The following is a 10,568-nucleotide window of genomic DNA, read 5'->3' on the forward strand; positions in this document are numbered from 1 at the left end:
AGCGGTGGCTCACGCCTGTAATCACAACACTTTGGGAGGCCGAGGTGGGTGGATCACCTGAGGTTGGGAGTTTGAGACCAGCCTGACCAACATGGAGAAACCCCATCTCTACTAAAAATACAAAATTAGTCAGGTGTGGTGGCACATGTCTTTAATCCCAGCTACTCGGGAGGCTGAGGCAGGAGAATCGCTTGAACCCGGGAGGCGGAGGTTGCGGTGAGCCGAGATAGCACCACTGCACTCCAGCCTGGGCAACAGAGCGAGACTCCGCCTCAAAAAAAAAAAAAAAACAAGGCCGGGCGCAGTGGCTCACGCTTGTAATCCCAGCACTTTGGGAGGCCGAGGCGGGCGGATCACGAGGTCAGGAGATCGAGACCATCCTGGCTAAGACGGTGAAACCCCGTCTCTACTAAAAATTCAAAAAATTAGCCGGGCGTGGTGGCGGGCGCCTGTAGTCCCAGCTACTCGGAGAGGCTGAGGCAGGAGAATGGCGTGAACCCGGGAGGCGGAGCTTGCAGGGAGCTGAGATCGCGCCACTGCACTCCAGCCTGGGTGACAGAGCGAGACTCTGTCTCAAAAAAAAAAAAAACCAGTTGCTGTTTGATGGCCGGGGGGCGGGGATGAGGGGCGGGGATTAGTGGCTCTCGCCCACGACGGCTAGGCCCAATCAGACCCGCGGAGCAGGTGGAGTTCCGCCCTCGCGGAGGAGGTGGAGTTCCGCCCTCTTCGTCGCAGTAAGCGCGGAACTGGGGTTGTGGCGACTAACTGTTTTTCCGGTGGATTCCCAGGGGCTGTCGGAGGTGTGGACTCTGCCTGCCTACCTGCTCTGGGAAGATGTTCTACCATGTGAGCAGGGCTCAGGGTGGCGGCAAGGGCTGGGTGGAAAGGAAGAGCAAGGCCAGGCGCCGGCACGAGACTCCCCTTGTCGTCCGATAACCTCCCAACGCCTGGCCTGGTCGCCACCCCACTTTTCTCCGCAGATCTCCCTAGAGCACGAAATCCTGCTGCATCCGCGCTACTTCGGCCCCAACTTGCTCAACACAGTGAAGCAGAAGCTCTTCACCGAGGTGGAGGGGACCTGCACAGGGAAGTGAGTGCTGAGCTCACCGCGCCGCCAGATCATTCGATGCGCACACGGGGCGCTATACCTACAACCCCTCCCCAATTCCTACTCGTCCTGCCACCCACTCTGGGGACCCCTCTCCCCTCTCAGGCAGCCAGTTGCTTCCTGCTTTGGGTTCCCAGGGCGCCCTCTGCAATGCTGGACAATAAGACTTCCTTCTCTCAGCTGAGATTGGTCATTCATTTACTCTTCAAACATTTTAAAAACCCTCGGTGTGTGCCAGGACCCGTGTTGGGCTCAGAACAAGGTAGAATGGGAACAAGATAGAATGAGGCCAGCCCTTGTGGCGCTCACAGTGTAATCATTGTTCCTGTGTCTGCTCTCCCTCTGTCATTTTCTGGTTTTCTCTTATCCCTTGTGCCCAGGGACCACACACCGTGGGCCTCTATATATCTTCTAAATGAATGACCAGAAAAAGCAGATCGAGAGTTTGGGGGAGGAAGGAAGTAGACTGGGACTTGACCATCTCTGGGCTTTGCACAGAGGGGCCTCTCTGATTAATGAGCTGGGACCTGGCTCAGGGCAGTGCAGTACTTGGGCCTCCAGCATCAGAAAAACCTGCAGGAACATGCAGATTCCTGAGTCTCCTTATTCCCTCCAGAATCAAGACTCTCTGGGGCAGACCTGAGAATCTGCAATTTTTTTTTTTTTTTTTTTTTTTTTTGAGACGGAGTCTTGCTCTGTCACCCAGGCTGGAGTGCAGTGGCGCGATCTCGGCTCACTGCAAGCTCCGCCTCCCGGGTTCACGCCATTCTCCTGCCTCAGCCTCTCCCAGTAGCTGGGACTACAGGCGCCTGCCACCACGCCTGGCTAATTTTTTTTGTATTTTTGGTAGAGACGGGGTTTCACCGTGGTCTCGATCTCCTGACCTCGTGATCCGCCCGCCTCAGCCTCCCAAAGTGCTGGGATTACAAGCGTGAGCCACCGCGCCCGGCCGAGAATCTGCATTTTAAGAAGATGATTCTCAGGCATCCCAAAGATTGAGATCTGTTGCCTCAAGGACTCCAGTCTTCTTGGACATTTATTGTGAAATTACCAGAACAGCATTTGGTCTTATACATACTGATCTCTGTTCTGTCTTCTTTTGGTCATTAAGCTGTCTGGGAGTAGAGGTGCTATCTGCTTGTCCTTTTGCTCTCCCCGACCCTACTCCCAAGAGCTCAGTGACTTTTATTGCAGATGTCTTTAGAGGCTCTTGGACACACAATGTCTTCCTGTTTCTCATCCTCCTTGCAGGTATGGCTTTGTAATTGCTGTCACCACCATTGACAATATTGGTGCTGGTGTGATCCAGCCAGGCCGAGGCTTTGTCCTTTATCCAGTTAAGTACAAGGCCATTGTTTTCCGGCCCTTTAAAGGGGAGGTTGTGGATGCTGTTGTCACTCAGGTCAACAAGGTGAGACTATACATAGGGGAGGCAGTGGGGTAGTTTTTTGGAAGATCTGGGTTGGGTTCTGGCTCCACTTCATAACTCTGTTCCTTTGACTAAGTCACGTCACTTCTTTTTTTTTTTTTTTTTGAGACAGAGTTTTGCTCTGTTGCCCAGGCCGGAGTGCAGTGGTGCAATCTTGGCTCACTGCAACCTCTGCCTCCTAGGTTCAAGTGATTCTCCTGCCTCGGCCTCTCAAGTAGTTGGGAGTAAAGGCATGTGCCACCATGGCTGGCTAATTTTTTTTTTTTTTTGAGACGGAGTCTCGCTCTGTCGCCCAGGCTGGAGTGCAGTGGCGAGATCTCCACTTACTGCAAGCTCCACCTCCCGGGTTCACACCATTCTCCTGCCTCAGCCTCCCCAGTAGCTGGGACTACAGGTGCCCACCACCATGCCCGGCTAATTTTTTGTATTTTTAGTAGAGACGGTGTTTCACTGTGTTAGCCGGGATGGTCTTGATCTCCTGACCTGGTGATCCACCCGCCTTGGCCTCCCAAAGTGCTGGGATCTCAGGCGTGAGCCATCGCGCCTGGCCATATTTTTTTAGTAGAGATGGGGTTTTGCCATGTTTCCCAGGCTGGTCTCAAACCCCTAAGCTCAGTCTCCCCACCTCGGCCTCCCAAAGCCCTAGGATTACAGGTGAGCCACCAGCCTGGCCATCACTTTACTTCTTGTATTGCTCTTTTTTTTTTTTTTCAGTTGGAGTCACGCTCTGTCACCTAGGTTGGAGTGCAGTGGCGCGATCTCGGCTCACTGCATGCTCTGCCTCCCGGGTTCATGCCATTCTCCTGCCTCAGCCTCCCGAGTAGCTGGGACTACAGGTGCCCACCACCACGCCCGGCTAATTTTTTTTTGTATTTTTAGTAGAGACGGGGTTTCACCATGTTAGCCAGGATGGTCTCGATCTCCTGACCTCGTGATCCGCCCGCCTCGGCCTCCCAAAGTGCTGGGATTACAGGCTTGAGCCACTGCTCCCCGCCTGCACTTTCAAATTGTATGGTAATCTTGCCCTGCCTAACTCAGAGGGCAAGGGAAGTCAGTATTAATAGTCATAACAGTAAAAGCCTGTGTTGATTGAGTAGTTACTGTGGGCCAGGTGATGTGCAGAGACTCACAATGACTCTAAAAGGTGGTTTTTTTTTTTTTTTTTAAGATGGTGTCTAGCTCTGTTGCCAGGCTGGAGTGCAGTGGCACAATCTCGGCTCACTGCAACCTCCGCCTCTGGGTTCAAGTGATTCTCCTGCCTCAGCCTCCCAACTAGCTGGGACTATAGGCATGCGCCACCATGCCCAGCTAATTTTTGTATTTGTAGTAGAGATGCGGTTTCTCCATGTTGATCAGGTTGGTCTCGAACTCCCGACCTCATGTGATCCACCTGCCTCAGCCACCCAAAGTGCTGGGATTATAGGCGTGAGCCACCGTGCCCGGCCAGTGGGTGCTTTTTACAGAAGCTGAAGCTTAGAAGAAGTTAAGTGTACTGGCCAAGATCATGTGGCCAACAGGTGTTCAAATCTTGGACTAACACGTCCCAGGCCTAAGCGCTTTAATACTTTAAAATGAAAGCTTAGGCTGGGCACAGTGGCTCACATCTGTAATCCCAGCACTTTGGGAGGCTGAGGTGGGCAGATCACCTGAGGTTGGGAGTTCAAGACCAGCCTGGCCAATATGGTGAAACCCCATCTATACTGAAAATACAAAAATTAGCCAGGCATTGTGGCATGTGTGTGTAGTCCCAGCTACTTGGGAGGCTGAGGTATGAGAATCACTTGAACCTGGGAGGTGGAGGTTGCAGTGAGCTGAGATTGCATCACTGCACTCCAGAGTGGACAACAGAGCGAGATTCTGTCTCAAAGTAAATACATAAATAAATACAAATGAAAGCTTAAAAAAAAAAAGAGAAAAGGGCTGGGTGGGCTGGCTTACACCTATAATCCCAGTGCTTTGGGAGGCAGAAGTGGGAAGATTGCTTGAGCCTAGGAGTTTGAGACAGCCTGGGCAACATAGCAAGACTCTGTCTCTACAAAAGTTTTTAAAAATTAGCCTAGCATGGTGGTGGGCACCTGTGGTCTCAGCAACTTGGGAGGCTGAGGTGGGAGGATTGCTTGAGCCCAGAAGTTCAAAGTTACAGTGAGCTGTGATCGCACCACTGCTTTCCAACCTGGGCAACAGAGTGAGACCCTGTCTCAAAATTTAAAAAGCAAAAAACAAAAACACAACACTTGAGGGGACAAAGAAAAAGCAAGATAATTTTTTTTTTTTTTTTTTTGAGACAGAGTCTTGCTCTGTTGCCTGGGCTGGAGTGCAGTGGTGCGATCTCGGCTCACTGCAACCTCCGCCTCCCGGGTTCAAACGATTCTCCTGCCTCAGTCTCCTGAGTAGCTGGGATTACAGGCGCACACCACCATGCCCGGCTAATTTTTGTATTTTTAGTAGAGAAGGGGTTTCACCATGTTGGTCAGGCTGGTCTCGAACTCCTGACCTCGTGATCCACTTGCCTTGGCCTCCCAAAGTGCTGGGATTACAGGTGTAAGCCACTGCGAATGGCCGTAAGATCACTCATTTTTTTCTAGGTTGGACTCTTCACAGAAATTGGGCCCATGTCTTGCTTCATCTCTCGACATGTAAGTCTGGGCACACTGGGTGGGGCTGAGGAAGAGAGATACCCATTCATTACCATCTATTGAAGCATCCATTTAAAGTGCTAACCTAATCTCACTTTCCTTTCAGTCCATCCCTTCAGAGATGGAGTTTGATCCTAACTCCAACCCACCATGTTACAAGACAATGGATGAGGTGAGTGGACAGAAAGAAGTCAGGGAGAGGAGGAGAGAATCAGCCATCCTGAGGGAGAATATTGGCCTGGGGATGGCTGAGTACAGATGGTCCCTGAATTACCATGGCTTGATTCATGATTTTATGACTTTACGATGGTGCGAAAGTGATGTGCATTCAATATGCCCCCGGGCTTACAGTGAAGTGGTTGTGATGTAACCTCTCATAAACTGAGGAGCATCTGTACACTGTTCCCTCCTCTCCCCAGGATATTGTGATTCAGCAGGACGATGAGATCCGCTTAAAGATTGTGGGGACCCGTGTGGACAAGAATGACATTGTGAGTCTTTTCCCCGCCTCTCTACCTATACCAGGTTGAGCTGAGAGCTGTTGATTTCTTACCACCCATAGTTTCATGGGGTTCTATGCTTTTCTGCCAGGAAGAAGGGATGGATGGGCGGAAGGCCTGGGGCTGCCGGGTAGAGGTTGGTTCTGTGCTCATCTTGGCTTCACTTTCTTTTCACCATCTTTCCTGCAGTTTGCTATTGGCTCCCTGATGGACGATTACTTGGGTGAGTGCCTGATCATACGTGCTGGGGTTACTGCCTGGAGAAGGGGTGTGTAGGGGTGAGGAGTAATATAGGATTTAATGCCCACATCAGAGAGACAGAAGAAACTTTCATGCTGTCTGCTTGAAAGATCCAGGACATGTGCCTTGGGATGAGAAGTACATGGTTGTGGCTACCCCCACTTCCAGGTCTAACTGATGTGCTTTTTCTGGTTTCGCAGGGCTTGTAAGCTGAGCCTGGTGGCCTCCTACCCTTGGTTCTACTCTAGGAAGTGTGATTGTCACACTTATCATGTTGTCCAGAGGTCCAGTCTGGCTGCTGTTGTGGAGGCAAGGAAGGCAACTCATCCCAGAAGGCATCTGGTGCTTCTCTTAGCTTAGCTACTGCCTCTTGATTTTTCAGTATGTGTTCTAAGTATAAAAAGTCCTTGGTTCTCATGGAAGTGTTATCTTCTTCTTTTTTTTTTTAGCAGGAACAATAACTTTAAAGAGGCTCCGGAGTTGGCTGCTTACTAGCCCCTCTTTTTCTTAGACTGATGCCTCTACTAGCCTCAGCCACCGAGGGGAGCTGACTAACCCATTTGTCCAGGTTTAAGGGTGACCTTACTGAAGTCAAGGCTCTGATGTTGGGTCTTTGGCTTCCAGCAAATGATACCATCATTAGCGGCATTCTGAGTCCTGATCTAGTTCCAGAGTGTTTGCTCTTCTCCTGCCCTTAAAAGTAACCAAGAGCATAGCTGGGAAAGAAGGGAGACAGCAGACAGGGAGAGATGAACAAGGGGCTAGTAATGACACAGACTGTAGGATCTCAACACAGCCCTTCCTAAGTTGGGTATATAAACAACAGTATATCACTATACTACACTGAACTAAAGATGTAAAAGGGCTCAGAATCTAGTTAGGGTAACATAAAAATGTATGAAATGCCTACAGGATTAAACAAACATGCCAATTTTCCTTGACACTATACCTCTGCAATACTATTTGTCTACCTTGGAATGCCCTTTCCCAGCTTGTCCATTTCCTATCTACTAACCTATGAAATCTCATTTCAATTATTATTATTATTTTTTCTTTAACTTTCTTTGACTTCCCTGGGAAACAGAGCTCTGTAGCAGAAAACAAGAAAGCATGGTATTTGGATTGATACAGAGCTGGTTTAAGTCTTAGCTGGACTCGAGAGGATAAGGGATGAGGCAGGTGAATTGCTTGAACCCGGGAGGGGGAGGTTGCAGTGAGCTGAGATCCCTCCACTGCACTCCAGCCTGGGCGATAGAGCAAGACTCCATCTCAAAAAGAAAAAAGAGTCTTAGAGTCTTAGCTGGATGACCTTCTGTTTCCTCATTATAAAATGGGCAGAAAACCCTCTTTGGAGGCTGCTGTATCAGACATCATATGTTCAAGTGGCTGGCATAGAGCCTGGTCCATGATGGGCACTCAACTTTTAATTATCATAATTATTATATAATGCATCCCAAAGCCAGTGCAGTGATGTGTATCTGTAGTCTCAGGTACTTAGGAGGCTGAGGTGGGAGGATCACTGGAGTCCTGGAGTTCTTCCCAAGTTCTCAAATAGGGGAATAACACCAAGCCTGAAAGGAAGAAACTGATGGACAGAAGCAGCTCGTGGACCCTGAGCATGTGGGTGCTGGTGAGGATGTAGGATGTGGCATCGAAAAGGCTGGCACTAATTAAAAAAACAAAGAAAAAAAAAAAGCCTGGCACTCTAATGGGGAAGGGAACAAGTGGGGATGCCCTGGAGATGGTTTCCAGAACTCTTCTGAGCTTTTTTTTTTTTTTTTTTTTTTTTGAGACAGAGTCTCACTCTGTTGCCCAGGCTGGAGTGCAATGGTATGATCTTGGCCCACCGAAACCTCCGCCTCCTGGGTTCAAGGGATTCTCCTGCCTCAGCCTCCTAAGTAGCTGGGATTACAGGCATGTGCCACCACGCCCAACTAATTTTGTATTTTTAGTAGAGACGGGGTTTCACCATGTTGATCAGGCTGGTCTCGAACTCCCAACCTCAGGTGATCTGCCCGCCTCAGCCTCCCAAAGTGCTGGGATTACAGGTGTGAGCCACCGCGCCCCACCTCTTCTGAGCTTTTAAGGTTGGTACCAAAGGATTCTGAAAGTTACAGCCTCCTAAAGAGGTCACAGGCTAATAGTGTACCATGTGCTTGGCAACATGCTAAATCCTTTACACACATTTCTGAATCTTCACAACAGTTCCATGGAGTAGATTTCGTTATCCCGCTTTATAGTTGATGAGACAGGTCAGACAGGTGAACTAATATGCCTAAGGTCACACAGCTAGTGAGCTGTGATTTTTTAAAAACAGTCTGGGCCTGTTGTGGTGGCTCATGCCTGTAATCCCAGCACTTTGGGAAGCTGAGGTGGGCAGATCACAAGGTCAGGAGTTCAAGACCAGCCTGGCCAACATGGCAAAATGCCATCTCTACTAAAAATACAAAACTTACAGCACTTAGCCAGGCATGGTGTCGGACACCTGTAATCCAGCTACTCCGGAGGCTGAGGCAGGAGAATCACTTGAAACTGGGAGGGCAGAGGTTGCAGTGAGCTGAGATCACGCCACTGCACTCCAACCAGGGCGACAGAGCGAGACTCAGTTTCAAAAAATAAATAAAAATAAAAATAAATGAATAAAAACAGTCTGACTCTGGCCAGGCACAGTGGCTCATGCCTGTAATCCCAACACTTTGGGAGGCAGAGGCGGGCGGATCACAAGGTCAGGAGTTAGAGACCGGCCTGGCCAACATGGTGAAACCCCTGTCTCTACTAAAAATACAAAAATTAGCTGGCTGTGGTGGCGAGTGCCTGTAATCCCAGCTACTCGGGAGGCTGAGGCTAGAGAATCATTTTAACCCGGGAGGTGGAGGTTGTAGTGAGCCAAGATTGTGCCACTGCACTCCAGCCTGGGCGACAGGGTGCTACTCCGTCTCAAAAAAAGGAAAAAAGAAAAAAAGTCTGACACCAAAACCATCATAGTTCTTGCCAGGCACTGGGTGTGTGGAGCGAGCCACCTTTCTCCCATCTGTGGCCATTGAGGTCTCACTACTGCCTTCCCTGATCCCTGCCTCCACTCAGATTGGGAGCAAATGAGCTCCAGACAGGGTGGATACAGGTTCACTACATCTAATAGGTCCCTAGCAGTCCCGGTCTCCCTCGCATCTTCTAGTGTCTCCAAAGTTGCTGATGGCTGTCCAGAACAGTAAACCTAAGCAAGGAGATCCGCCAGCTGTCCAGGTCTGGCTAAGTTGACTTCAGGCTCAGTCAGACCTTACAGGAGAGCGCCCTCTCTCTTTCCCTTAACGCACAGGTGGGCAGACACTTGAAACCACTTCTAATATGGTTCTGAATATGAGTGGAAGAGACTCAGCAGGGTCACATTCTCCTTAAGTGGGGTTGCCATGGCAACCACAGTCGCATCCATCTGGCTTTGCCAGCTCGGGTCCCAGGGGATTTTCTTTTCCAGCGGCAGCAGTATCTAACCCTGAGAGGGGGGAAAAGAGAAAATGTGTACATTCATGCTCCCTTGTAGAATGCTCCCGTAGTTCACTCAGTGCGAACTACCCCATTTTGGGTGAACCTAAAAGAATTCACTGTATGCCTTGTGACATATGAGGGAAAGAAAGTTTCTCTTTTTCTTTTTCTTTTTTTTGAGATGGAGATTCACTCTTGTTGCCCAGGCTGGAGTGCAGTGGCGCGATCTCGGCTCACCACAACCTCCGCCTCCCGGGTTCAAGCGATTCTCCTGCCTCAGCCTCCCGAGTAGCTGGGATTACAGGCATGTGCCACCACACCCGGCTAATTTTGTATTTTTAGTTGAGATTGATTTTCTCCATGTTGATCAGGCTGGTCTCGAACTCCCGACCTCGGGTGATCCCCCGCCTCGGCCTCTCAAAGTGTTGGGATTACAGGCGTGAGCCTCCGCGCCCGGCCAGGAAAGAAAGTTTAACCTCCAACTCTTCCAGGGACTCTCACAGACATTAATCTACAACAACCCTGTGAAGTGCGCATTATTACCCCATATTAGGTAATTTGCCCAAAGGCAGTGTCAGAATTTTAACCCAGCTCGGTCTGATTCCAAATACCATCCTTTACTCACTAAGCCCACTGCTTATCAATTAAGAACTGCCCAAGCTGCTATGGCAGTGGGAGTTGCAGAAAGAGAGCTGTCAGTGTGCGTGTCCAACGGTCATGCAAGGCGAGGTAGGCCAGGGCTCGTATTTGGTTCACAGGCGTGGGGAGAATGCGAAGTAGGTGCAGAAAGAGCAGAACCCTGGAGTCCGGAGCTTGCACGGGATGTTCGGCCCGGTCAGAAGTCCCTTCTGCCTGCCGAGAACACCTACTGAGAGCCCCATCTATCCCTTCAGGGAGGGGAAGTGGCGTGTGATGCTGGGGAGGTAGGCCAGGCAGGAAAACTAAGCCAGACACCAAAATCTAAAGCTTTGCTGCAGCCGCGAAAATACGGGTGCTCAGAAACTCGCGAGCAAACAAGACAAATAAAATCAAGACACTGTCTTTGAGACTGTTTATTTCCTCGTTACTATTGTGTTGGTAAAAAAAAAAAATGCTTATTAAACGTGTGTTAAAACATAATACACACCTACTCGCAAACGTAGCAAGAGAGGTTGCTTTAAGAAGCGGGAATCTTC

General features: G+C 49.8%; 1 protein-coding gene across 2 annotated transcripts; it reads left to right on the forward strand.

Moving 5' to 3' along the window:
* The first annotated feature begins 661 nt into the window (after window positions 1–661).
* On the forward strand, window positions 662–6,330 carry POLR2G (RNA polymerase II subunit G). 2 transcript variants are annotated; one of them, XM_055292833.2, is made up of 8 exons: window positions 662–846; window positions 981–1,090; window positions 2,360–2,519; window positions 5,123–5,173; window positions 5,280–5,345; window positions 5,593–5,664; window positions 5,863–5,896; window positions 6,114–6,330. In XM_055292833.2, exons 1-8 carry the CDS (start codon window positions 835–837, stop codon window positions 6,125–6,127), a joined length of 519 nt encoding a protein of 172 aa, XP_055148808.1. In that variant the 5' UTR covers window positions 662–834; the 3' UTR covers window positions 6,128–6,330. The 2 variants fall into 2 exon arrangements, with proteins under 2 accessions (XP_055148808.1, XP_055148894.1); XM_055292919.2 differs by having other exon boundaries at window positions 675–846; window positions 2,360–2,444.
* Window positions 6,331–10,568: the final 4,238 nt, after the last annotated feature.

The sequence above is a fragment of the Symphalangus syndactylus genome, chromosome 1 (genome assembly GCF_028878055.3).
Source record: "Symphalangus syndactylus isolate Jambi chromosome 1, NHGRI_mSymSyn1-v2.1_pri, whole genome shotgun sequence".
In the NCBI taxonomy this organism is placed as follows: Eukaryota; Metazoa; Chordata; class Mammalia; order Primates; family Hylobatidae; genus Symphalangus; species Symphalangus syndactylus.

Bases quoted from the DNA above. Each gene is read 5' to 3' on its own strand.
- POLR2G (XM_055292833.2), top strand. The intron at 5,174-5,279 runs GTAAGTCTGGGC...CTTTCCTTTCAG, and splicing joins CTTGCTTCATCTCTCGACAT to TCCATCCCTTCAGAGATGGA. The intron at 5,346-5,592 runs GTGAGTGGACAG...TCCTCTCCCCAG, and splicing joins GTTACAAGACAATGGATGAG to GATATTGTGATTCAGCAGGA.